Here is a 27,899-nt window from a genome sequence, read left to right on the forward strand (position 1 = left end):
ACCTTGACTGTTGTTTTCCTCCTGATGTGGCTGTATAACAGCTTCGGGTCAGATTTGGCTGTCGTTTTCATATTGTCGTTGGGACTCCTTCTTATCTGTGCATATTCATTTCTGGCTCTACAACTGCTCTCCTTATTCTCCTGGGTCCTTTGCCTTCTATATTTCTTCCATTCCCTAGCACACTTGGCTTTTGCCTTCTTGCACCTTTGGGTGAACCATGGGCTCATCCTGGCTTTTTCATTATTCCTGTTACCCTTGGGTACAAACCTCTCCTCAGCCTCCTTGCACTTTGTTGCTACATATTCCATCATCTCATTAACTGGCTTCCCTGCCAGTTCTCTGTCTCACTGAACCCCGTTCAGGAAGTTTCTCATTCCCGTGTAGTCCCCTTTCTTGTAGTTTGGCTTCATTCGTCCTGGCCTTCCTGCTTCCCCCTCCACTTGTAGCTCTACTGTGTATTCGAAGCTTAAAACCACATGATCGCTGGTCCCAAGGGGTCTTTCATATATGATGTCCTCAATATCTGCACTACTCAAGGTGAATACTAGGTCCAGTCTTGCTGGTTCATCCTGTCCTCTCTCTCTTGTATTGTCCCTTACGTGTTGGTACATGAAGTTTCCGAGTGTGTGTGTGTGTGTGTGTACTCACCAATTTGTACTCACCTATTTGTGGTTGCAGGGGTCGATTCATAGCTCCTGGCCCCGCCTCTTCGCTGATTGCTACTAGCTCCTCTCTGTCACTGCTCCATGAGCTTTATCATACCTCGCCTTAAAACTATGTATGGTTCCCGCCTCCACTACTTCACTTTCTAGGCTATTCCACGGCTTGACTACTCTATGACTGAAAAAATACTTCCTAACATCCCTTTGATTCATCTGAGTCTTCTACTTCCAATTGTGACCTCTTGTGTCTGTGTCCCATCTCTGGAACATCCCGTCTTTGTCCACCTCGTTTATTCCGTGCAGTATTTTACATGTCGTTATCATGTCTCCCCTGACCCTCCTGGTCTCCAATGTCGTCAGACCGATTTCCCTCAACCTTTCTTCGTAGGACAATCCCCGTAGCTCTGGGACTAGTTTTGTTGCAAACCTTTGCACTTTCTCTAATTTCTTGACGTGCTTGACTAGGTGTGGATTCCAAACTGGTGCTGCATACTCCAGTATGGGCCTGACGTAAATGGTATACAGAGTCTTGAACGAATCCTTACTGAGGTATCGAAACGCTATCCGTAGGTTTGCCAGGCGCCCGTATGCTGCAGCAGTTATCTGATTGATGTGCGCCTCTGGAGATATGCTCGGTGTTATACTCACCCCCAGATCTTTTTCCTTGAGTGAGGTTTGCAGACTTTGGCCATCTAAACTATAGTGTGTCTGCGGTCTTCTTTGCACTTCCCCAATCTTCATGACTTTGCATTTGGCGGGGTTAAACTCAAGGAGCCAGTTGCTGGACCAGGCTTGTAGCCTGTCCAGGTCTCTTTGTAGTCCTGCCTGATCCTCATCCGATTTGATTCTTCTCATTAACTTCACATCGTCCGCAAACAAGTTCACTTCTGAGTCTATCCCTTCCGTTATGTCATTCACATATACCAAGAACAGCACAGGTCCTAGGACTGACCCCTGTGGAACCCCGCTTGTCACAGGCGCCCACTCTGACACCTCGTCACGTACCATGACTCGTTGTTTCCTCCCTGTCAGGTATTATCTGATCCATTGCAGTGCCTTTCCTGTTATGTGTGCCTGATCCTCTAGCTTTTGCAGTTACCTCTTGTGAGGAACTGTGTCGAAGGCCTTCTTGCAGTCCAAAAAAATGCAGTCGATCCACCCCTCTCTTGTAGGTTTGTGACACAGGATTTTCCCTCCCTGAAACCATGCTGGTTGTCAATTATACACTTGTTTCTTTCCAGGTGCTCCACCACTCTCCTCCTGATGATCTTCTCCATGACCTTGCATACTATACACGTTAGTGATACAGGTCTGTAGTTTAGTGCCTCATGTCTGTCTCCCTTTTTAAAAATTGGGACTACATTTGCCATCTTCCATACCTCGGGGAGTTGCCCAGTTTCAAATGATGTGTTGAAGATCTTTGTTAACGGTACACACAATATCTCTGCTCCCTTTTTAAGAACCCACGGAGAGATGTTGTCTGGTCCCACCGCCTTTGAGGTGTCAAGTTCGCATAGCAGCTTCTTCACCTCCTCCTTGGTTATATGTACCTCATCCAGCACTTGCTGGTGCACCCCCCTGCTCTGATTTCCTGGAGTCCTACTGGTTTCCACTGTAAATACTTCTTTAAATCTTGTGTTGAGCTCCTGACATATCTCCCGGTCGTTTCTTGTGAATTTCCCATCACCCTTCCTCAGTCTGATTACCTGGTCTTTGACTGTTGTTTTCTTCCTGATGTGGCTGTACAACAGCTTCGGGTCAGTCTTGACTTTCGATGCTATGTCATTTTCGTATTGCCGCTGAGCCTCCCTTTTTATCTGTGCTTATTCGTTTCTGGCTCTTCGGCTAATCTCTTTATTTTCCTGAGTTCTCTGTCTTCTGTACCTTTTCCATTCTCTAGTACACCTAGTTTTTGCCTCCCTACACCTTTGGGTGAACCAAGGGCTTGTTGTGTTCTTCCCATTATTTCTGTTTCCCTTGGGAACAAACCTCTCCTCTGCCTCCTTGCATTTTGTTGCCACATAGTCCATCATTTCTTGTACTGGTTTTCCTGTCAGTTCCCTCTCCCACTGAATGTCTTGAAAGAAGTTCCTCAAGCCTGAGTAGTTCCCCCTTTTGTAGTTTGATTTTTCCCACCCTATTCCTGCTGCTCTCTCCACTTGGAGCTCAACTATGTAGTCGAAGCACAGAACCACATGATCACTAGCTCCCAGGGGTCTTTCATACATGATATCCTCGATGTCAGAACTACTCAAGGTGAATACAAGGTCCAGTCTTGCTGGTTCATCCTCTCCTCTCTCTCTGGTAGTGTCTCTAACATGTTGATGTATGAGGTTTTCCAGTACCACATCCATCATCTTGGCTCTCCATGTTTCGGGACCCCCATGGGGCTCCAGGTTTTCCCAGTCAATCTCCTTGTGATTGAAATCACCCATAACTAGTAACTTTGCTCCCCCCATGTGTGCTCTCCTGGCCACCTCGGCTAGTGTGTCGACCATTGCTCTGTTGCTCTCGTCGTATTCTTCTCTTGGCCTCCTGCAGTTCTGTGGTGGGTTGTACATTACTGCAATTATCACCTTATGTCCCTCAGACTGGATTGTTCCTACTAAGTAGTCCCTTTCGCCCGTGCCATCCATTCCTTCCATTTTTTCAACCCCCCACTGGTTTTTAATGAGCAGTGCAACTCCTCCTCCCCCTCCCCTCTCTCTGCCTTTCCTGAGGATTTGATTTCCGGATGGAAAGATTGAATCTGTTATTATTCCGGTGAGTTTTGTTTCTGTGAGTGCTATTATGTCTGGGGATGTCTCCTTGATTCTTTCGTGCCACTCCTCATACTTATTTGTTATTCCATCTGCATTTGTGTACCACACCTTCAACTTCTTTTCTAAGATTGTGGTCTGGGAGGTGTATTGGGGTTGGGGAAGTGGGAGACCTGATAAGGAACTATGGGTGGTTGCTGTGGGGGTGGAGTGTGTGTGTGTTTGTGTGTGTGTGTCTTTCTATCTGTCTGTCTATCTGTCTATCTGCGCAACTGAGCAATTCAGATTAAACATATAAGTCTTCACCAATAATTCTCTCATATTCCCGAGTCTTCCCTAACAACCGATAATATACACTCTGAGACCTTACCTTCCTTCATTCCCTCCTTCCTGCCTTCCTTCCTTCCTTTCTACCTTCCTTCTTTCCTTTCTTCCTTCCTTCCCGCCTTCCTTCCTGCCATCTTACCTTATTGCCTTCTTTCTTTCCTTACTGTTTTTTGCCTTCTTTCCTTCCTTTCTTCTTTCCTTCACACCTTCCTACCTTCCTCCCTTCCTACCTTCGTGCTTGCCTTCCTACCTTCCTGCCTTCCTACCTTCCTTCTTGCCTTCCTGCCTTCCTGTCTATCCTCCTTTCCAGCATTTTTATCTTTCATATATTCTGCCTCTCTCCCTTTCTGCTTTTCTGCGTCCCTGCCTTTCTGCGTCCCTGCCTTTCTGCCTCCCTGCCTTTCTGCCTCCCTGCCTTTCTGCCTCCCTGCCTTTCTGCCTCCCTGTCTTTCTGCCTCCCTGCCTTTCTTCCTCCCTGCCTTTCTGTGTTTTTGCAAAAGCCTTCCTGTCTTTCTGTCTTCCTGCCTTTCTCCCTTCCAATACATCTGCTCTCCCGCCTTCCTACCTTCCTTACTTCCTGCCTTCCTGTCTTCCAGCCTGCCTTCCTTTCTTCCTGCCTTCCTTCTTTCCTGCGTAGCTGCCTAACTGCCTTCCTGCCTTCTTTAATTCCTACCTTCCTTTCTTCCTGCCTATCTGTTTTCCTTCTTTTCTGATATGCTATCTTCATTCCTTCTTGCCTCTTTATCTTCCTGCTTTCTTTCCTATCTGCCTTCTTGCCTTCTTTCTTTTCTGCCTCTTTGCCTCAGTGCATTCCTGCCTTTTAGCCTTTCTGCCTTCCTTCCTTCCTTCCTTCATTCCTTCCTTCCTGCCTTCCTTCCTTCCTTCTTTCCTGCCTTTCTGCCTTGTTGATTTCATTACTTCTTGCCTTCATGCCTTTTTTCATTCCTGCATGACTTCCATCCCTGCTTCCCCTTTCTATTTTCCCTTTTTTTATTCCTTTCCTTCTTTCCTTTCCTGCTGTCTCTTCTTCCCTTCCATTCTTCCTGCTTTTCCTTCCTCCTCTCTCTACCTACTTCTCTACCCTCTTCCCTTCTTTTGCTGCCTCCCCTTTATATCTCTCCTTCCTTCCTTCCCTTTCTATCCTTCCTCCCTGCCTTCCATTTCTGCCTTCTCTTCCTGCTTTCTTTACATAACTTTCCTTCCTTCCTTCCCTTTCTGCATTCTCTTCCTGCCTTTCAGAATTTTCCGCCTTCAATTTCTGCCTTTTCTTCCTTCCCTACCTTTTCCTTCCCCTTCTATCTTTCTACTTTCCCTTCCATTTTCTCTTTGTCTTCGCGTCCACAGTTCTTTTTTCCGGGAGGAAGACAGCCATCTTTATAGAGATAATCAAGGTGATGGAGAGAGGGGAAGAGGGAGATCGGAGTAATCACGAATGAAGGGAGGGAGTGAGGGAGGTGTGGATCTAAGAGAGATGGAGGGAGAGGTGTTACACAGTGATCAGGAATGGAGTGTAGCAGTGAGTCAGGTGTTTCTGTGGCTGAGGTAAAGAGGGTTTCGGGGGTCAACACCCCCACGGCTCGGTCTGAGACCAGGACTCATGGTGGATCAGGGTCTTATCAACCAGGCTGTTACTGCTGACCGCACGTAAACCAACGTAAGAACCACAGCTCAGCTGATCAGGTACTGACTTTAGGTGCCTGTCCAGCGCTTTCTTGGAGACATGTATAACGGATCCCCCTTATGTATGCCTCCCAGCATGTATAAGGTGTGCTGGGAGGCAGCTGAGCAGTCTTGGTCCCCGGACACTTATTATGTTGTCTCAGTGTACTCGTGGCGCCCCTGCTTTTCATTGGGGGAATGTTGCATCTCCTTCCGAGTCTTTTCCTTTCGTAGGGAGTGATTTTCGTGTGCAGGTTTAACAGCAATCCCTCTAGGATTTCTCAAGTGTATATTATCATATATCTCTCTCGCCTGCGTTCCAGGGAATACAAATCAAGGGACTTCAACCGTTCCCGGTAATTTAGGTGCTTTATTGTACTTATGTGTGGCGTGAAAGTTCTCTGTACATTCTCCAGGTCTACAATTTCGCCTCCCTTGAAGGGGGCAGTTAGTGTACAGCAGTATTCCAGCCTATAGAGTACTAACGATTTGAAGAGAATCGTCATGGCTTGGCGTCCCTAGTTTTGAAGGATCTCATTATCCATCCCATCATTTTTTCTAGCAGATGGTGCAGATACATCGTTGTGGTCTTTGAAGGTGAGATCACTCCCAGGTCCTTCCCATTAGTTTTTCGCTCTATTATATGGTTAGAATTTGTGTACCCTGATACAGTTTTAATTTACTCAAGCTTTCCATATCTGAGTAGTTGAAAATTTTCTCCATTGAACTTCATATTGTTTTCTGCAGCCCATTTAAAGATATGGCTGATGTCTGTCTGGAGACTTGCGGAGGACACTGTCATGGCAATTCGGGTGACATCCACAAAGGAATACACGGAGCTACGGCGGTGTTTGTGTGATAGAGGGAAGGAGTGAATCAGGTGTTTATGTGACGGAGGGTATGAGTCAAGTGTTTATGTGACGGAGGGTATGAGTCAAGTGTTTACGTGACGGAGGGTATGAGTCAAGTGTTTATGTGACGGAGGGTATGAGTCAAGTGTTTATGTGACGGAGGGTATGAGTCAAGTGTTTATGTGACGGAGGGTATGAGTCAAGTGTTTACGTGATGGAGGGAAGGAGTGATGGATCTGTGGCTGTGAGGAAAGAAATTAACGTCATGTAGACAGACGTGATGCAGAGGTAATGAATACAAAAAATTGAATTAGTGTAGATGTGATGTAGACGTTATGTAGACATGATGTAGACATGATATAAACGTGACTGAAGAAATCGTAAGGACACGATTGCAAACAAACCATGCTAGTGGCGGGAATTGAACTCGTCGGTCTGAAGTTTTACGTCTCCCTTACCGCGAGTTCAATCCCTACCGGTACCCTGGTTTAATATAAACGTGATATCAACTTGATGTAGACATTATGTAGACGTTAAGTAGACATAATACAACCGTGTAGCCGTGATGTAGACGTGTAGACGTTAAGTACATTACGACAAGCGGAAAGAGAAAAGAAGAGGGTGATAGTGACATTACCACTGTGGCCGGTGGCCAGGTGGCTAAAGCTCTTCACACGGCGAGAGTCCTGGTTCGATTCCCCGCGAGGACAGAAACATTGGGCGTGTTTCCTTACACCGGTTGTCCGTGTTCACCCATCAGTAAAGTGGGTACCTGGGTGTTAGTCGACTGGTGTGGGTCGCATCTTGGGACAAAATTGACCTAATTTGCCCGAAATGCTCAGCATAACAAGCGGCTTTCTATATATTAATATGTCGTTGACGTCAGCTAGGCCTGTATACCTTGTACATGTAAGTTTAGCAATAAAGATTTATTTAATATATTATTATTATTATTATTATTATTATTATTATTTTATGACCCACCTGAAATCTTAATGACCCACCTGTTGTCTTAATGAGCCATCTAAAGACTTAATGACCCACCTGTTACCTTAATGACCCACCTATAGTTTTAATGTCCCACCAGCCGATTTAGTGACCAAACTGTGGTTTTAATGACCCACCTTCAGTCTTAACGACCCACCTAGAATCTTAACGACTCACTTTTATTCATAATGATCCAAATGTTACTTTAATGCCGCACCTCGTCTCGTCATTCACGTTATTTGCCTGATTCTCGATAGTTTATGTTCATATCAAATTGTTTTTTTTTTCCTAATTTTCATACTATCTGCTTTAAAAGCCAGCTCCTATCACATCATATTACACAGTCACCACCACCACCACAATCCTACACAAATCTTGAGGTGAGTTTTCATGTTCAATTTATATTTCTCTGCTTGGGACGAAGCCTTTTGTTTTGGTACAACTTTTCGTCTCCCTGGAAAATTTATTTATCTGGCTCTTGATTACCTTCCTCCTTTCCCGTGGGTGAAACGTTGTACGAATGGAGGCTTCAGGCATCATCCGTGTGTTCGCAGGAGGAGGCGGTGGCCACGTCGGAGGTGCTACTGGAGACTTTCAGTGGGGAGGTTGGGAGAGCCAAGTGGCGGAGCTGCTGTCACGCTGCTGTGCAGTGCTGTGAAAACATGCTCACCGCTTCATGGCCGTCCAGTAAGTGTTGTGGCAACTCACTTAATTTTGTGCCCTCCCAGTAAGAGTTGTGGCCACTCAGCAATTGTTGCGACCTACCAGTAAGTATTGCGGTCCACAATGGTAATAAGTAACTTTGACTTTTTTGGGTTATCCTAGGTTCCCTACACATATGCTGCTGTGTATAATAATCTATGTAGCTGTATTTGCGTATACCTGAGTAAACTTACCACTAAGCGTCATGGCCTCCCAGTAATCCTGTAGTCTACCTGTAAGTTTTTGTTAGCCTCCCAGTAACTGTTCCGGCCACCAATATGCGTCTGATGCATCGAAGTGTTTAAAACATTTAATTCATGTATCTTTGTAGGTGTTTATATTTTGTAACTCGTAGCAGCATAATTCAGTCGAGCAATACTTTAGTATGATAGGAAGGACCTGAACACCATTCCTGGGATCACCTCCAGAAGAAACCAATAAGTACACAGGCCATTACTCTCGCACTGCGACTGTCGTGTAACGTTCTTGTGCGCGAACACAACCCTCCTCTATACCTTTTTAAAGAGGGCTTACCCAATCTTTTGAGTAGCAGGGCTTGTTTTTTTTTTCGTTAAAAGACCAATTATTGCACCTCTCTTCTTCGCTAGCTCTTGACGAGGCTGCTGGAGCAATCACAGCCGCTTGCCTAAGTAAATTTAACCAGCGTTAAATATTTAAGTATGCAAGTATGAAAATAATTACCTACGTTTTATTTAAACTTTTGGTACATAACATACAATGTTTTTATAATGGTTTTTAACTCAGATGTTAAGTGCACATAAAAGTACATGTGTAGATTTAACCTTAGATAACCCAGTAGTCAAACACTAACTTATTTCTGATCAGATGAGAGATTCTCCAGTTATTTCACAGAAACCAATATGATCCTTAAATTAGTCATTTGTGCAACACTTAAGTATCTTTACTGTGTAAACGTTTATAGATTTGCTTACACACTAAACTTACCGAGCACTGTCCGGTCTGTAAGATACCATTAAATACTGAAGCCATTCAGAAGAGGATTACGTAAAAATTTCTAACGTGATTAAATAGGCAAGAAAATTTCAGTCTTTTTACACATGAAATTGTCAGATATGCGCTGTCATCGAGTGACGAGACGCTAATACTGAATGTTGGAAGCTGTGCCGTTGAGTCTTTACAAGTTGTCGCAGCAGTTCAAGGTGGGAATGGATCCTACAGCTTTGATAATTGTTTCTATAGCCTTGTTCTACATACTGAACATCAGCGTTGAAAAACTGAAGCCGATGAGATGAGGCGTCATCGTGTTACAAGCAAAATAAAAACAAAAATAAGTGGAAATAAAAGAGAAAATGGTGATCACTTAATAGCGCTCCTTCAGGGAAACCTAAATATTGTATTAATATTGATAGAATTACCGACAATATGTAAAGTAAAAGGACACAGGTGCAACTAATGTGACATTTTATTGAGGCAACGTTTCGCTCTCCAGGAGCATGATAGCTCCTGGAGAGCGAAACGTTGCCACAAGAAAATATGTTACATTAGTTGCACTTGTGTCCTTTTACTTTAAAACCTAAATATGTCTTGAATGTGCACTTATAAGTGTCTCCAGTAACATCAACATCTTACCTGATGATTATCTCACTTGTTTTTCCACTTAATCCCTACTCACCACTTAATTAGGTCTCCCTCTCACTGTGTAGGCAGTAGACTCCGTATTACTGCACATGTTACATCTGTTTTCCAACGTGAGTGAATCATTGTTTTCTTAACATCAACTGTCAGCATTTTAAACTCTCACTATTTTTTTCTTATGTCTTAAATATGACTATCAACCTATCATAGGCAGCTGACTTCCTACGTAGTGTTACAGGTTGATGGTATATAGCTATAATATGCTAATAAGGTATGCTAATAAGAGATTCATGACGACAGGTAGCTGTCCGAACACCTGGGATGGATGGCAGTGCTGGCCAGCTACTCTCCCAAACACGGAGATCAATAAACCTTGTCCTTCCTACATCTACCATGGCAAGGGACCTTCCTGTGCCAGTAAGTTTGATTTTTCTGTGTATACTTACCTGCAACAGCGAGTCTCTCTCTCTCTCTCTCTCTCTCTCTCGCTTTACCATCCCAATCCCTCACTACACTCCATCACCCCTTCCTCATTTCCCCTTCCTCATCATTCTCACTCGCCATCTTTCCTCTCTATTCCCCTTCATTATTTTCCCTCACTACGTACCTCACAACCTTATCTTATCACTATCTCTCACCATCCTTCCTCAGGATCTTCCCTCACCAAACTTCCTCAGCACTCTCACACTATCCCCTCTCATCACCTTAACTTACTACTTTCCCCTCACCTCCCTGTACCACCACTCACCACCCTCTTTCGCTATCAACCATCACTTCCCTCTCACCACCCTCTCTCACCAATCATCCTCAGTACTCTCACTAACCATCCTCTCTCACAGTAGTCCCATCAGCACCCTCCCTTACCTCAGTCTTTCATAACCCTCCCTGACCAACCCCCCTCACCACTCTCACTCTCCCTCACCACTCACTTACCACCTCCATTCACCACACCTCTTTACTTCGTCGCACATATAAAGGTATTTCTTACTGTGAGCAACATATCCACGGATATTTTTGACAGTAACTTTTACATTAAAACTGCATTATAAACGTTCTCATGACATTAACTTACTTCATTTTTTGATATATCTTTATTTACTACATGATATACAAGTCTAGCTGACATCAGTGACTTATTACTATATAGAAAGCCGCTTGTTATGCAGAGCATTTCGGGCAAATTAGGTCAGTGTCCCAGGATGCGACCCACACCAGTCCACTAACACCCAGGTACCCATTTCACTGATGGGTGAACATAGACAACAGGTGTAAAGAAACACGCCCAATGCTTCTAACTTGGCTGGGAATCGAATCCAGATTCTCGCCGTGTGAAGCGAGAGCTTTAGCCACCAGAGCCTCGTAAATGCAAAAGAGACGTCACTTATTCTAAATATAGAAGTATCCCAAGGCTCTCTCACCTTCTTGTATTAGTTTGACTTATAAATGGTCGAAGACGGACCGAAACATCATCAAAATCGTCCCTCTTCTATTTGCGGGATATTTTTGTAACATATCCCAAGTGAAACCTTTACTTTTTTCCTCAAGGCTGTGAAGGCTTACTCAGCCCTGTAACAACTTCAGACAGTATTACCAAGGCTGGCTCCTCCTCAGGAAAATTAATGAATAGAAAAAGAAATAATTCACAATGATAAACACTTTATTATTTAGTAATGCAAAGATAAAACACTGAAAAATGACTGTGTATTCTACTTGAAAGAAAAATGAAAAATGAAGTGAAAAAATGACATTTGAATTCAACGCTAATATGTACAGTTATACTGGGGTGTCTGGTTGAGGTTGACACCGTCTTGTAGAAATTGTAGCCGTTGCTGATGATGTGGGGGGGGGGTCACAGGTGTTGGTGACAACCCAACGACTAGTTCTTCACAGAGTCTAGAGCCTTGAATAGTCAGTCCAGATGACAGGAAAGCAGGTTCTTTACCACTGCGAAGATGAAGGGTTGTTGTCTGCTGTCGCCTACAATTAATCAGGTAGGTAGATCAAAAAGTGACGTCTCGGGACTTCTGTCTGTCTCCTTCAACACGTTTCTTTGGTTGGCAGATGACCCGAGCTGTCATTCCAAGGTGGAAAGAGACAAAGGTTACTCATTGCTTAAGAAATCACTCTCCATGATAAGTGCAAGATACTTAAAAAAGTCTCATGGGGAGCTTAAAACTGAAAGGACCAAGTTTATTATTGGTCAAAAGTGAAGCTTTCAACCAATATCCACTAGAATAGGAGCAGAGGCTTTTACTTACAGTTGTGCTGGGAGCTGTGAGTCGAGTGATTACTGTTTGGCCGGAGTCCCACACGTCACCTTTCGGGGTGGGGAAAAAGGGGGCGGGAGGGGACAGCGGGAGCTAGACTGACCCTACCTTAACAAGCAGCGGCAATCAAACTATCATTACCATATACTCACTCGTTACTCCTATCTGTTGAACTTTTCCCTCACAGGCTACAAGATATGCAAACTAGAATTAGTGTAATCTGAGAGGTTTGGAGCTTTGAGATAATATGCTAACACGCATTTCTTCCTGTGTTTGTGTTAGAGGAAGCAAGCAAGAGGTGCGAAGAAGACGGCCAGTGGTTTCGCCGGGAAGGAAGACACGAGTGGAGCAACTACTCTTCTTGTAGCGTCGAGGAGAACATTCACCGTCGTCTACATGTGCATATTGCTGCTTACAGCATCTCCGTCGCTGCCTTATTCCCTGCCTTATGCATTTTCTTCTCTTACAAGTGAGTTCATGAAGATGATACCCAGGCCAAAAATTTGCTAAAATCCATAAATTTTCCCTTTTCACGTTTCCATTTATCAGTATTCGACACTTGTAAATGTATTCCCAATCCATTCACAGCTAATTAAGAAACTTGAATGAAAATTTAACGAAATTCGAGTCACTGTTTGGACTATTATGAAGTCACATTTTGATCCAAGATGGACCACAACTTCGCTCAGCTATTATTTTCAGCTTGTGGACTAGTTGTGAATTGTTACAGCTGCAGTTGTGACTTTAATTCGCCTCTGGAAATTTAGGCTGGGCAAATACTTTTCATGGCATGAGTAATCTCAATATTTAGATGATAAGTTCTTAAGAAATGTGTGCCATATACAGATATTTAGAATGCAGTAACCGGTCTATGCATCACCTAGGGAGTTGAGTTTGAACATTTTCCTGCAAAATGTTCCAAGCACATTTCCTATTGGCCTTCCCTGTATTTTGGATCATGTTCATAAAAGTGCGCATTATACACATATTCATGACGAGCAGGACTTTAAGTGCAGATCTCCCAAAGTTGAATATTGCATGCTCGTAGCAGTTTCCTTGTTTTCGGATACATAAAACTCTCAAGAGGGGATTGAAGGATGCAAGTAATTGCCTGTTCCTAATTACCTATTTGCAGTTACAAGAGCAGAGATATGTTCATGGTATCCCATCTTCATTAATATGTTTATCATTAAAATTTGAAGGCTTTCAACTGCTGTAGCACTTACTGTTTCTCTATCACAAACAATTTGTATCACAAGTATTTGTGGCACTTATTAATTTACCCAATTATACAAACGCTGCCTCATAACTTTCGACAGAATAGGTATATTTCTACACAGCCTAAGAGGGTCAGCATGAGGCCCACAGTGACCGCTACGCACTTTTTACAGATGAATCTTACACCAACGTAGACGTTACAAGCTATAGCTGAAGTCCTTTCAATGCCGTTATCAATGATTCACGAAATCGTTATGACATGATTGTAAAAAACTCACGGTACAGAATATAACATTCCACGGATAGTTTTAAAACTGGATCGCCATAGGTTCTCATTCCAACCGTTTTGCGAGTTGTTTACAACCGTATCGTTACCGTTTAGCGAGTCATTGATGAAGGCTTTCGCAAATATTCTTCCTTTTCACTCCTTTTTTAGTGTGCTAAAGATTGCCTCAGTTGCAGGTGGAAAATTAGCATTTTTACCGTCTTCATAATTTTCTCCAAGTGGAATCGCTTTTACCATATAGTAATGCTTCCTTCAGCGTCATAACCGAGTCTCAATAACTGGGTGAATGTTCAAAGAGGTTACAGATGCCAATTAGTGCTTCCCAGTCTAAAAATATTTCGTACATGCAAGAAAGCTATTTGACAAGAATTTTTCAGAAATTCCTCTTCAAGTTAACGCATCAAATTGTATTTCGTGTGAATTTTTGGTTCTATTAATGAGCGAAGTGAAGTGTGGGAACATTGCAGCGATGTGTTTTGGATTTTAATAGGCTGTGACAAAAACATACACTCACCATTCAGGTATAATGTTCATAATGATTTATTAAATACATGTTTAGTAGAGAAATGTGTTATTATTTTTTTAATTTCACTGTGTTATCTTAGTGGTTCTTCATTATCTGCAAACACATACATGGGAATGCTTGAATTCACTCTCTTAGCTATGCTGACAACACAACACTGCTTGCTTCTTGTGTTATTGTTTTACGAAAGTACTCTGATATGTACCAGCTTACTCCTTGAACTGTCTTATTTAAAACATTACACCGAGAATATGGTACAGTTTTCACCTAATCTTACTGCTGGTACTGCTTGCTACTTATGGCAATACTTCATAACAGCACTAACAACGTAGTACAACTCGCTACCTGTGGTACTACTTTACTGCAGTATACTGACAACTTGATTCTGCTTGCACATTCTGCTGCTGTTTACGACAGTACACTCACAACTTTCCTTACATGAATATTAATCCTGGTTTTGTCTCTGTAGATGCATTCCTTCTTCATTACACTGTCAAATGCTCCAGACTTCAGAACACTTGTGATGCGACCTGATCTTTATTTCCTCTCCTTACCTCTTCTCTTTTCCTATATTTTCGTTGCCTTTCCTTTCTTTTTGACTCACGAAATCGTAATGACACGATTGTAAACAAACTATACCACGGGTGGGATTAGAACCCGCGGGTTCTAATCCCACCCGTGAAATGGTTTCCTTTCTTCTGCTTAAGTTTGTTCTGTCGTTTGTTCCTCTACTTCCCTGTGTCTTCGGTCCCACCCTCCTGGGCCGTAAGTACTCTCGCGGGGTTTTTTTTTTTTTTGCTTGTTCTTAGACTTCCTCCACTTCTACTACTACTACTACTACTACTACTACTACTATTCACTGCAACTACTACCACTACTACATTTTCACTACTATCTCCACGTCCTTCTTTTTATTTTTGTAAGTGTTTTTGTCCAGTCTCTGCCCATCTCTCGTATATATACTGGCCCCCTTACCTTCTTGTGTTAGTGTATGACTAGTTAATGGTCCAAGTCGGACAGAAACTTCGTCATAAATTTCTTTCTCTTATGTGCGTGCTACCTATGTAGTACAAAATTAATGACGTTTCGATCCGACTTGGGCCACTGACCATGTGCGGGTTATTAGTGTATTGTTCCATTCACGGTATTGTGCCTTTTTCGTTCCTTATTTCTGTAGTGCAACATGGCACTTCATGCACCCTCAGATGCTACTTTGCAACAGCACACTGAACACATAGAAGGATATAAAACCCAGTATACAGAAAGTAAATGGTAATTGTCTTGAAGAATCATAAATATAATACCAGAATTCTTCAAAATACTGTGAAATAAATGGCTGTCAAATTCCTTACCAGTCTAGATCGCATCATCAGCAGTAAATTAAAAAGAAATTATACTAATTAAATTACTCATAAAACTATGCAATAGGCAGTTTCTTATTTAAAATTTCATTATCAAAAATAAAGATATTCTAATAAAGTGTTCTGGTATATATTTTCTTTTTGTCATGCAATATACAATGGATAAATTATCGTTTATTGTCCTCATACAATATTGACTAAATTTCACGAAAGATACATCCACAGTATAGCAGAGTGCAAGGATAGCTTCTATTAATTATCCTCAGCTAACAACTTTGTGGATGGAGGTTCGAGCCTCCACTCTTTGCTGTGAATAACCTACATGAGTTTAAAATTTCGCAACAATGTAATAATAATATTATGTTGTGGCAGACAGCTTCGTGTTCACCGCATTACTCTACACAAACACCTTTTCTTAAGTCTTCTCCTCGAGGCTCTCGGCGTCATCATCTTCAGGTTACTACAGCTGTATAAGAACGACCTCATCCAGCAGGTGTGTAATGAATTACCCAACGAGCTTGTAATGCAATTTCTAACAGGTGTATAACACATTATCCCACAGATGTATAACTCATTATTTAACATGTATATAATGAATTTTTCAACAGGTGTGTCATACATACATGTTCACCATCTGTCACAACTGCGTCTTGCAGACCACCTGACCCCAATTTTATGACGTTCATACGTCGGAGAAAAAGAAACATCATTTGAAATTTTTACGATTGTGAGCAGTAAGTCAGAGATTAGATCAGGTGAAGAAAAGAACAGAAAAGAGTTCAGGAGGTGAGTGGAAGCAGTAAGATTATTGGGAAAGCATATTACACCTCAGGGGAATTAAATAGCCAATACCTTCGGCAACACAAGTGCCTAACGTTTCTCAAAAAGAAAAAGGCATGCGAAAAGAAAGTTAAAAGTCAGACGGGTGAAGAGAATTTCTCAAGATGAGTCGTTAGACGAGAAGGATTTTGTCAGGGCGAGTAACAGGTTATCTGAAAATTAGGGCATTTTGTAATATATTGAGAAAATCTGGCATCAACAGAAACATAACTAGGATTGAATTGCATGTTAGGAATGTACTATATAAAAATCAGTTCAACATAACAATGTCTGTGAAGCCTAACAAGCTAGGCAGTTTGGGCAGAAGAACAGTTTATTGGACAACTATGATCTCTAAAACAACAGCAAGGAAGTTGTTAGTGAGAGCGAGGCAAACACCTCCCCTGCCTTCTTAAAGTTAGTGAGAAAGGCAGCGGGCGGTATCACCACTATACTGGAGTGAACAAGAACATAAAGTGGGGAAGATACCTGAATCAGTTTGCCATGAAGTGAATTTGTTAAATGAACGTAAAGTTTAATATCATGAAAATTTATGATGTTTCTTAAGTTCTAACAATTAGAGATACAAACGGCAGAGTACAGGAGCAGTAAGAGAGGCTGTCTTCACATGACCTGTTATCTGGTGTTTCTTCCTGTTATGTTGTTCAGTTATTACTTGACAGTGGTGAGGAATTAGATACATTGTGCAACATCTGGGTATCTTTATTTGTAGACGTTTCGTCATCCATTGGCTGTATTGATAAATCCGCTGGATGTCGAAACGTTTACAAAGGAAGATGATGATTGAGACACTTATGAAACATATGGGAATCTTTATTAAGGAAACGTTTCGCGACACAGTGGCTTCTTCAGTCTGATACAAAGTAGGTCTTCGTCCAACCTTTGGACGAAGACCTACCTAGATTTGTGGATGGTTCCACTATGATCCCGCCTCCTCCTGCTTCGACTCACCTGACTACAATATACAAACCACTTCTCCGGCCATATGCTGCACTTTCTACAAGATTGATGGACTGAACACATCGATTCCAGGCTGAGAGACTGATTACCTCAAACTCCTCCTCTCCTTACCCATTTCTACTTTGTATTGGACTGATGAAGCCACTGTGTGGCGAAATGTTTCCTTAATGAAGATTCCCATATGTTGTATAAGTGTCTCAATCTTCAACTTGTCGGTTTTCAAAACCATTTATCACAAATAAAGATACCCAGATGTTGCACATGTGTCTAATTTGCTTCATCTTGTCAGTACAGTGCACCATTCATGTACAACTTGACAGTGGTCAAGGAGAGACCACAACATCAACCAAGATTTCCTCTGTAAAGTAAAGGGATACAAGTGCAACTAATGTGACATTTTATTGTGGCAACGTTTCGCTCTCCAGGAGCTTTATGAAGTCGTTACAAACAGGACATGGACACAGAGGGTATATATAGGCTTAGAGTGAGGTGCAATATAATTGATAGTAGTAGTAGTAGTAATATAAGTTGTAGTAGTAGAAGTAATATATATATATATATATATATATATATATATATATATATATATATATATATATATATATATATATATATATATATATATATATACATGTATGTATCACTGCTGTAAAAAAGTCGAAGTTATTTTTTTGCTGCAATTCATAATTATTCTGCTTTGTTTTTAAAAATCTGTTTTTGACCTTACCTTGTCTGAAGTGAACGGCGGCTAATGACATTTTTTAATATTAATAAGCACAGAGTATATAATGCATTTCCTCTTTGGTGTGTATCATCATAATTATTTCATCTGAGCGTTTGTTTTTATATCCTAGTATCTGTTTTTGACCTTACCTTGCGCACTGAAGCTGACACCATTTTTTTCCACAAACTGAACGACGGCTGCAATGACATTTATTTAATATTAATAAGTCACAGAGTATATAATGCATTTCCTCTTTGGTGTGTATCATCAACGCCAACGAACTTCGATTTACCAGCCGGTGACAGCATTTCATCACGCCGTTTCTAGCCTCTGTTTTGCAAAATAAATGTTCTAACATTTGTTTCAGTGGCAATCTGTGCTCAGTACAAGTATTTATTTAGAATCTGCTTTATCAAAGCCAGTACAATATTGTTCCTTTTTTTTATCAGCATTTTAATAAACCGGATATGTATTTTATGTCGAGTTATTGCTAAGTTAAATAGTTTTTGAGAAGATTTAGCTTAATGCAACTGTCACTTTTTGTGTATCTGTGTCTTTGTATGTCTGTTATACCTGTGTCTTTGTATGTATGTTGTACCTGTGTCTTTGTATGTCTGCTGTACCTGTGTCTTTGTATGTCTGTTGTACCTGTGTCTTTGTAAGTCTGTTGTACCTGTGTCTTTGTATGTCTGTTGTACCTGTGTCTTTGTATGTCTGTTGTACCTGTGTCTTTGTATGTCTGTTGTACCTGTGCCTTTGTGTGTCTGCTGTACCTGTGTCTTTGTATGTCTGTTGTACCTGTGTCTTTGTATGTCTGTTGTACCTGTGCCTTTGTATGTCTGTTGTACCTGTGTCTTTGTATGTCTGTTGTACCTGTGTCTTTGTATGTCTGTTGTACCTGTGTCTTTGTATGTCTGTTGTACCTGTGCCTTTGTGTGTCTGCTGTACCTGTGTCTTTGTATGTCTGTTGTATCTGTGTCTTTGTATGTATGATGTACCTGTGTCTTTGTATGTCTGTTGTACCTGTGTCTTTGTATGTCTGTTGTACCTGTGTCTTTGTATGTCTGTTGTACCTGTGTCTTTGTATGTCTGTTGTACCTGTGCCTTTGTATGTCTGCTGTACCTGTGTCTTTGTATGTCTGTTGTACCTGTGCCTTTGTATGTCTGTTGTACCTGTGCCTTTGTATGTCTGTTGTACCTGTGCCTTTGTATGTCTGTTGTACCTGTGCCTTTGTATGTCTGTTGTACCTGTCTCTTTGCTGCACTTGTGTCTTTGGTGTGCTGTGCATCTCCTGTACTTGTGTACCTGGTGTACCTATGTATCTACTGTACCTGGTGTACCTGTGTATCTGCTGTACCTGCATTTTTGTGTCTCCTGTACCTGTGTCTCTGTGTTCCTGCTGTATCTGTGTCTCTGGTGTAACTCTTTTTCTGTGTCTCTGATGTACCTGTGTTTCTGTGTCTCTGGTGTACCTGTGTCTCTCTAATACACTCTGGTGTACCTGTGTCTCTGATACACTCTGGTGTACCTGTGTCTCTTTGATACACTCTGGTGTACCTGTGTCTCTCTGATGCACTCTGGTGTACCTGTGTCTCTGACACTCTCTGGTGTACCTGTGTTTGTTGTACCTGTGTATCAAAATGTCTTTTGAATGTTTCCCAAATTCTTACTGCTGCCTGCCTGGCTTCTAAGTTTATCATATGCCTCTTTCGCCTAATTTACACCTGCCTTCCACCTATCTTACATCTGATTTACACTTGTCTTACACTTGTGTCTCCTGGGTACAGAACCCAGCCTGGTGCGTGACGCTCAACTTGCTAACTAAGTACACAAGTGTGACCAACTACATGTGGTACCTGTGTGAAGGTTTCTACCTGCATAAGCTCCTCGTCTCCGCCTTCGCTGAGCAGAATAACCTGACCATCTTCTACCTTATAGGCTGGGGTAAGTCTGCTACCGGCTGTTGCTCTATGGTATGTGTATTGATTTCTTTTAGTCTACGATAAGTGTATTGTCTTCTGTTGATTTCTGTTGGTTTGTTTTAAGTGAATTGACTTCTTTTGGTCTACGTTAATTAAGTTTACTGCTTTCTGTTGGTGTACTGTAAGTGTATGGTCTCCTTTTGGGCTACGGTAAGTGCATTTATTTCTGTTGGTTTACGATAAATGCATTGCCTCCAGTTGGCCTTCTGTTGGTGCTTTAGGGGCAGGCTAAGTCTATTAGTCAATATAGTTTCGGAGAGAGTGAGTATGATAATACTCTCCTTATATACCGGTACACCGGTATGGCAGTGGAAGGCCTCGGCCAGATGACTATAATCTCTAGTTGCGGGTCATCATATGACAACCACCCGCGTCAGGAAACACTTGTCATATTTTCTGACAAACCTTACCTAAGCTTTAGCGGTACCTCACCATACGGAAAGCGTGAATCAGCCAGAAACGAGAGGGTTTAGCGTTCTGAGGCGATCCTAAACGCACCATTTCCTCAATCGACCGCTGTGTGTTCTTGCCTGTGATAGTCGAGTGTGTGTTTTCTGTCCTGTTATAGTCTAATATGTGTATTTTGTCCTATGATAGTCTACTGTGTGTATTGTCCTATGATAGTCTAGTGTGTGTTCTGTCCTATGATAATCTAGTCTGTGTTCTGTCCTATGATAGCCTAGTATGTGTGTTCTGGTCTATGATAGCCTAGTATGTGTGTTCTGTCCTATGATAGTCTAGTATGTGTTCTGGCCTGTGATAGTCTAGTATGTGTGTTCTGGCCTATGATAGTCTAGTATGTGTGTTCTGGCCTATGATAGCCTAGTATGTGTGTTCTGTCCTATGATAGCCTAGTATGTGTGTTCTGGCCAATGATAGCCTAGTATGTGTGTTCCGGCCTATGATAGTCTAGTATGTGTGTTCTGTCCTATGATAGCCTAGTATGTGTGTTCTGGCCAATGATAGCCTAGTATGCGTGTTTTGGCCTATGATAGTCTAGTATGTGTGTTCTGTCCTATGATAGCCTAGTATGTGTGTTCTGGCCAATGATAGCCTAGTATGTGTGTTCTGGCCAATGATAGCCTAGTATGTGTGTCCTGGTCTATGATAGCCTAGTATGTGTGTTCTGGCCAATGATAGCCAAGTATGTGTGTTCTGGCCTATGATAGCCTAGTATGTGTGTTCTGGTCTATGATAGCCTAGTATGTGTGTTCTGGCTTATGATAGTCTAGTATGTGTGTTCTGGCCATTTATAGCCTAGTATATGTGTTCTGTCCTATGATAGCCTAGTATGTGTGTTCTGGCCTATGATAGTCTAGTATGTGTGTTCTGGTCAATGATAGCCTAGTATGTGTGTTCTGGCCTATGATAGTCTAGTATGTGTGTTCTGGTCTATGATTGCCTAGTATGTGTGTTCTGGCCTATGATAGTTTAGTATGTGTGTTCTGGTCAATGATAGCCTAGTATGTGTGTTCTGGCCTATGATAGTCTAGTATGTGTGTTCTGGCCTATGATAGCCTAGTATGTGTGTTCTGGCCTATGATAGTCTAGTATGTGTGTTCTGGCCATTTATAGCCTAGTATATGTGTTCTGTCCTATGATAGCCTAGTATGTGTGTTCTGGCCTATGACAGTCTAGTATGTGTGTTCTGGCCTATGACAGTCTAGTATGTGTGTTCTGGCCTATGACAGTCTAGTATGTGTGTTCTGGCTAATGATAGCCTAGGTTATTCAGTGCGAAAAGTGGTCGGAGCTCAATACTCCGTCTGTCAGCCAGTGTTGTGAAAAATGTTAAAAACAATTGCCACTATTATACGACTCAACAGATGCAATGTTGATGGTAATGGCAAAAGTTAAATTAAACATGGGTACGAGTCAAATTTAAGTGGCCGTAGATTACTGGATGATGTCTTTTGTGGACTAAGATTAAACAAGTATTACCTCTGGTACTTCAACTTGGATGGAAATTACAATCATCTGAAATAAAGAGGATAAAGACATGACCATACTAAGAGACAGGGCAGAATATTTCTTTCTCTCATATTTAGGAAAATGGAAAATCTAAATGTCAAGGAAAATCACTTCATTGTTACCAATAATTTACCTGAAAATCTCAATCGTGACTAAATTAACTTGTTAGATAAGATTAGTGTTTTATGAAGACTATGTAACACATGAGCCGATTAACTAATTCACAAAAGAAAATGAAGTTATAAATCAATGGATGTAAAAATAATTTAAAGTGAAAATAAAAAATTCTGATATTACAACTTTATTACATCTTATAACTGATTACTTTATATAGCAATGTAAATTAAACAAATTATTTGATTACAAATCAATCTATTCCCCCCCCCAAAAAAAAAAAAAATGTGACTTTACTTCTGGTTGATACAAGATGAAATTCTGCTAAGATGATCTATGGTGAATAATAAACCACTGCCAAGTTGATCTGTGTTGAACAATACGCTACTGCTAACAAGATGATCTGAGGGTGAACAAATTAGCTTATCAGTCAGTAAACAGAAAAAAAAGTTTTAAACTTAAATCAGAGAAATGAAAAAACTAGACACGATATAATAACAACGTACAAAATGCTGAGAGGAAGGAAAGATGGTTCAGGGGTCGAGAACCAAGACACTGATGGTGCAGCTGGACGTTCACAACACATCTGAATCACAGGATGGTCAGGAATTGGAACGACCTCATAATAGATTGGAAGAGGAAGGATACATGCAAAGCTTAAAGAAAAGGTACGACAAGGCTCTCAAGCCAGAAGAGAGTAAACCCGGTAGCAGCCAGCGAAGAGTCTCTGCCAGGAGCTGAGACTCGACCACTGCAACCACATACAGGCGAGCACATACAAGTGAGTGCACACTGCTTACATGCATTCATAACCGCTTTACACTGTTCTGTTTGATGTTCTAAACGGTCACACTGTAGCGAAATTAATGCCCCAGATTTATATACCGATTTTCGTGGAATTAATATTTATGTAAATATTTTGTATTGTTCTTATATAAAAAAAAAGTTATATCTGAATTCAAAAATTACTGTAATTTTAGTTTCTAACTTGTTATAGGAAATAAAAATGATACAGTTCAACAGATAAACTTTGTATATTACTCTGTAAAGTGTTTATATTTCAGTTTATATACACCGAGATTTGTATATCTGGCATTGTATATACACTGAAAAGGTGAATACCTCAGTGTATATAAATCAAAAGGTATTTATCTGAGAGAGTTTGACGTAACATGACTCGAAAGCAGTCATCCACCACGGCAGCAAACACGTTGTGTTACCTTGAGGGGTCGTACAGCACCTTGGTTAATAGCAGGAGTCGTACAGCACCTTGGTTAATAGCAGGAGTCGTACAGCATCTTGGGTAAGAGCAAGGGTCATACAGCACCTTGGTTAAGAGCAAGGGTCGTAGAACACCTTGTCTAAGAGCAAGGGTCGTACAGCACCTTGGTTAAGAGCAAGGGTCGTAGAGCACCTTGGTTAAGAGCAAGGGTCGTAGAGCACCTTGGTTAAAAGCAGGGTCACAGGGTCAAGGGTACAGCACCAAGGGTCGTACAGCACCTTAGTTAAGAGCAAGGGTCGTACAGCACCTTGGTTAATAGCAGGAGTCGTACAGCACCTTGGGTAAGAGCAGGGGTCGTACAGCATCTTGGTTAAGAGCAAGGGTCGTACAGCATCTTGGTTAATAGCAGGAGTCGTACAGCACCTTGGTTAAGAGCAAGGGTCGTACAGCATCTTGGTTAATAGCAGGAGTCGTACAGCACCTTGGTTAAGAGCAAGGGTAGTACAGCACCTTGGTTAAGAGCAAGAGTCGTACAGCATCTTGGTTAAGAGCAAGGGTCGTGCAGCACCTTGGTTAAGAGCAAAGGTCGTACAGCACCTAAGTTAAGAGCAAGGGTCGTACAGCACCTTGGTTAAGAGCAAGGGTCGTACAGCACCTAAGTTAAGAGCAAGGGTCGTACAGCACCTTGGTTAAGAGCAAGGGTCGTACAGCACCTTGGTTAAGAGCAAGGGTCGTACAGCACCTTGGTTAAGAGCAAGGGTCGTACAGCATCTTGGTTAAGAGCAAAAGTCGTACAGCACCTTGGTTAAGAGCAAGGGTCGTACATCACCTTGGTTAAGAGCAAGGGTCGTACAGCACCTTGGTTAAGAGCAAGGGTCGTACAGCACCTTAGTTAAGAGTAAGGGTCATACAGCACCTTGGTTAAGAGCAAGGGTCGTACAGCACCTAAGTTAAGAGCAAGGGTCGTACAGCACCTTGGTTAAGAGCAAGGGTCGTACAGCACCTTGGTTAAGAGCAAGGGTCGTACAGCACCTTAGTTAAGAGCAAGGGTCGTACAGCACCTTGGTTAATAGCAGGAGTCGTACAGCACCTTGGGTAAGAGCAGGGGTCGTACAGCACCTTGGTTAAGAGCAAGGGTCGTACAGCACCTTGGTTAAGAGCAAGGGTCGTACAGCACCTTGGTTAAGAGCAAGGGTCGTACAGCACCTTGGTTAATAGCAGGAGTCGTACAGCACCTTGGTTAAGAGCAAGGGTAGTACAGCACCTTGGTTAAGAGCAAGAGTCGTTCACCTTGGTTAAGAGCAAGGGTCGTACAGCACCTTGGTTAAGACCTTGGTTAAGCAAGGGTCGTACAGCAAAGAGCAAGGGTCGTACAGCACCTTACAGCACCTTAGTTTAAGAGCAAGGGTCGTACGGCACCTAAGTCGTACAGCACCTTGGTTAAGAGCAAGGGTCGTTCAGCAGGGTTAAGAGCAAGGGTCGTACAGCACCTTGGTTAAGAGCAAGGGTCGTACAGCACCTTGGTTAAGAGCAAGGGTCGTACAGCACCTTAGTTAAGAGCAAGGGTCGTACAGCACCTTGGTTAAGAGCAAGGGTCGTACAGCACCTTGGTTAAGAGCAAGGGTCGTACAGCACCTTGGTTAAGAGCAAGGGTCGTACAGCACCTTGGTTAAGAGCAAGGGTCGTAGAGCACCTTGGTTAAGAGCAAGGGTCGTACAGCACCTTGGTTAAGAGCAAGGGTCGTACAGCACCTTGGTTAAGAGCAAGGGTCGTAGAGCACCTTGGTTAAGAGCAAGGGTCGTACAGCACCTTGGTGAAGAGCAAGGGTCCTTGTTTCTTGGTTAAGAGCAAGGGTCGTAGAGCACCTTGGTTAAGAGCAAGGGTCGTACAGCACCTTGGTTAAGAGCAAGGGTCGTACAGCACATTGGTTAAGAGCAAGGGTCGTAGAACACCTTGTTTAAGAGCAAGGGTCGTACAGCACCTTGGTTAAGAGCAAGGGTCGTACAGCACAAGAGCAAGGGTTACAGCACCTTGTTAAGAGCAAGGGTCGTACAGCACCTTGGTTAAGAGCAAGGGTCGTACAGCACCTTGGTTAAGAGCAAGGGTCGTACAGCACCTTGGTTAAGAGCAAGGGTCGTACAGCACCTTGGTTAAGAGCAAGGGTCGTACAGCACCTTGGTTAAGAGCAAGGGTCGTACAGCACCTTGGTTAAGAGCAAGGGTCGTAGAGCACCTTGGTTAAGAGCAAGGGTCGTACAGCACCTTGGTTAAGAGCAAGGGTCGTACAGCACCTTGGTTAAGAGCAAGGGTCGTACAGCACCTTGGTTAATAGCAGGAGTCGTACAGCACCTTGGGTAAGAGCAGGAGTCGTACAGCACCTTGGTTAAGAGCAAGGGTCGTACAGCACCTTGGTTAAGAGCAAGGGTCGTACAGCACCTTGGTTAAGAGCAAGGGTCGTACAGCACCTTATTTAAGAGCAAGGGTCGCACAGCACCTTGGTTAAGAGCAAGGGTCGTACAGCACCTTGGTTAAGAGCAAGGGTCGTACAGCACCTTGGTTAAGAGCAAGGGTCGTACAGTACCTTGGTTAAGAGCAAGGGTCGTACAGCACCTTGGTTAAGAGCAAGGGTCGTACAGCACCTTGGTTGAGAGCAAGGGTCGTACAGCACCTTAGTTAAGAGCAAGGGTCGTACAGCACCTTGGTTAAGAGCAAGGACAGCATCTTGGTTAAGAGCAAGGGTCAAGGGTCGTACAGCACCTTGGTTAAGAGCAAAGGTCGTACAGCACCTTGGTTAAGAGCACCTTGGTTAAGAGCAAGGGTCGTACAGCACCTTGGTTAAGAGCAAAGGTCGTACAGCACCTTGGTTAAGAGCAAGGGTCGTACAGCACCTTGGTTAATAGCAGGGGTTGTATAGCACCTTGGTTAAGAGCAAAGGTCGTACAGCACCTTGGTTAATAGCAGGGGTTGTATAGCACCTTGGTTAAGAGCAAAGGTCGTACAGCACCTTGGTTAATAGCAGGGGTTGTATAGCACCTTGGTTATTAGCTGGCAATCAGAGCAGATTCAAGGAGTGGAAGGGTAGTTGAACTTTCTCTTAAAGGATTTCTAGAACTGTTTCAACTCCTGGCAGTTCAAGTCATATTGGATGAATGTTTCAGTAATCCTGGGCTCACCTGCCTGTAAATGCCCATCATCCTGGAATAAGACTCATAGTAGATACACAAATATAAGTTATTATTATGCTGTCCAACCGAAATTAATCTATCATATTTGAAACGTAACTACCACCACCTTCATATTACTACCTCTTCCACTGCTGCACTACTTATACTACTACTACTATTACTACTACTACATCTACCATTACCACTATTTCTACTACTACAATTACATTTCTATCTCCTCTAGTTCTACTACTCCCGGCTCCACTCCTGTCGTATATATACTGACTCTTCCCTTCGTGCTTCTGTGTGACTAGTTCATGATCCAAGTCGGAGCAAAACGTCATAACCTTCATTCTCATCTGCTCTTAAGTGCGGATTATTTGTGTATAGAAACCAGAATTAGTTTAATTGCTTGTGAGTCCCCCTCCTAATTGCTTCAAATTACCTGATGTCTGAATGTAACATACATATGTATGAGTCCAGAGGCAGATATACAAAAAAATATACCAGAGGGGTTAAGTTAAACTCTTGTGGCTTCCCTCGCGTATTGGCTCCCGGCACCATAGTAAAGTCAGTCCATTAGCTAATCTAGCAATAAACAGAGTGGCGAAGATAATTTGGGTTTCTCAAAGAGAAATTTAAAATGTTTGTAAAGAACTAGTAGGCGAATATAACTTGATCAATAAATTTCTAGACTAAGACCTGCTTATCGGTATATATAACAGTTCAGTATATACAGAGATGTCAATAAAATCTGAAGTGTGTGTACAGGTTAAATTTTATTGTCCAACTATTTAGACACTCGCCCAAACGATCTACACAAGAAATGATAACAACAATGCTTTGTTAATGATGAAACAGATTATCTGAAATCTAGAAATTGTATCCACACTTAGCACTGGCTAGATTAACGAACTTATCACCGCCTAGATTAACGAACTTATCACCGGCTAGATTAACGAGATTATCACCAGCTAGATTAACGAACTTATCACCGGCTACATTAACGAACTTATCACCGGCTACATTAACGAGCTTATCACTGGCTACATTAACGAACTTATCACCGGCTAAATTAACGAACTTATCACCAGCTAGATTAACGAAACCATACCACGGGCGGGGATAGAACCCGCGATCAGAGAGTCTCAAAACTCCAGATTGTCGCGTTAGCCACTGGACCAGCTAGCCACAATAAGATTCGTCCAACTAGGTATATTTCTACACCATAGGAAGGTTAGCATAGTCACCACTGTGACCAGCTAGAGTTCGTCACTGCCACGCTACCTGGAGATTCGTCTCTAAAAACTTGCATTTGTGGTCACAGTGGTGCCTATGCTAACCTTCCTTTGGCGCAGAAATATACCTAGTGGGACGAATCTTATTGTGGCTAGCTGGTCCAGTGGCTAACGCGACAATCTGGAGTTTTGAGACTCTGATCGCGGGTTCTATCCCCACCCGTGGTATGGTTTGTTTGCAATCGTGTCATTACGATTTCGTGAGTCATGTTAGGTTAACGAACTTATCACCGACTAGATTAACGAACTTATCATCGGCTAGATTAACGAACTTATCACCGGCTATATTAACGAACTTTTCACCGGCTACATTAACGAACTCATTTGGTGATAATATAGCCAATTAAGTAACCAGTGTTTATAGCAATAATGATAACATGGTGTATAATGTGGATACTCATCACAC

General features: G+C 42.3%; 1 protein-coding gene across 1 annotated transcript in view; it reads left to right on the forward strand.

Annotated features, from left to right (window-relative positions):
• LOC128696581 (uncharacterized) overlaps positions 1-27,899 on the forward strand; it is a 239,498-nt gene that overhangs the window by 194,513 nt on the left and 17,086 nt on the right. Inside the window, exons 4-9 of the mRNA XM_070094637.1 lie at positions 7,800-7,932; positions 9,865-9,981; positions 12,114-12,300; positions 15,592-15,712; positions 19,532-19,717; positions 22,875-22,924. Coding sequence (XP_069950738.1) covers positions 7,800-7,932; positions 9,865-9,981; positions 12,114-12,300; positions 15,592-15,712; positions 19,532-19,717; positions 22,875-22,924 — 794 coding nt within the window. The remainder of the gene's footprint in view (positions 1-7,799; positions 7,933-9,864; positions 9,982-12,113; positions 12,301-15,591; positions 15,713-19,531; positions 19,718-22,874; positions 22,925-27,899) is intronic.

The sequence above is a fragment of the Cherax quadricarinatus genome, chromosome 47 (genome assembly GCF_038502225.1).
Source record: "Cherax quadricarinatus isolate ZL_2023a chromosome 47, ASM3850222v1, whole genome shotgun sequence".
NCBI classification, from domain to species: domain Eukaryota; kingdom Metazoa; phylum Arthropoda; class Malacostraca; order Decapoda; family Parastacidae; genus Cherax; species Cherax quadricarinatus.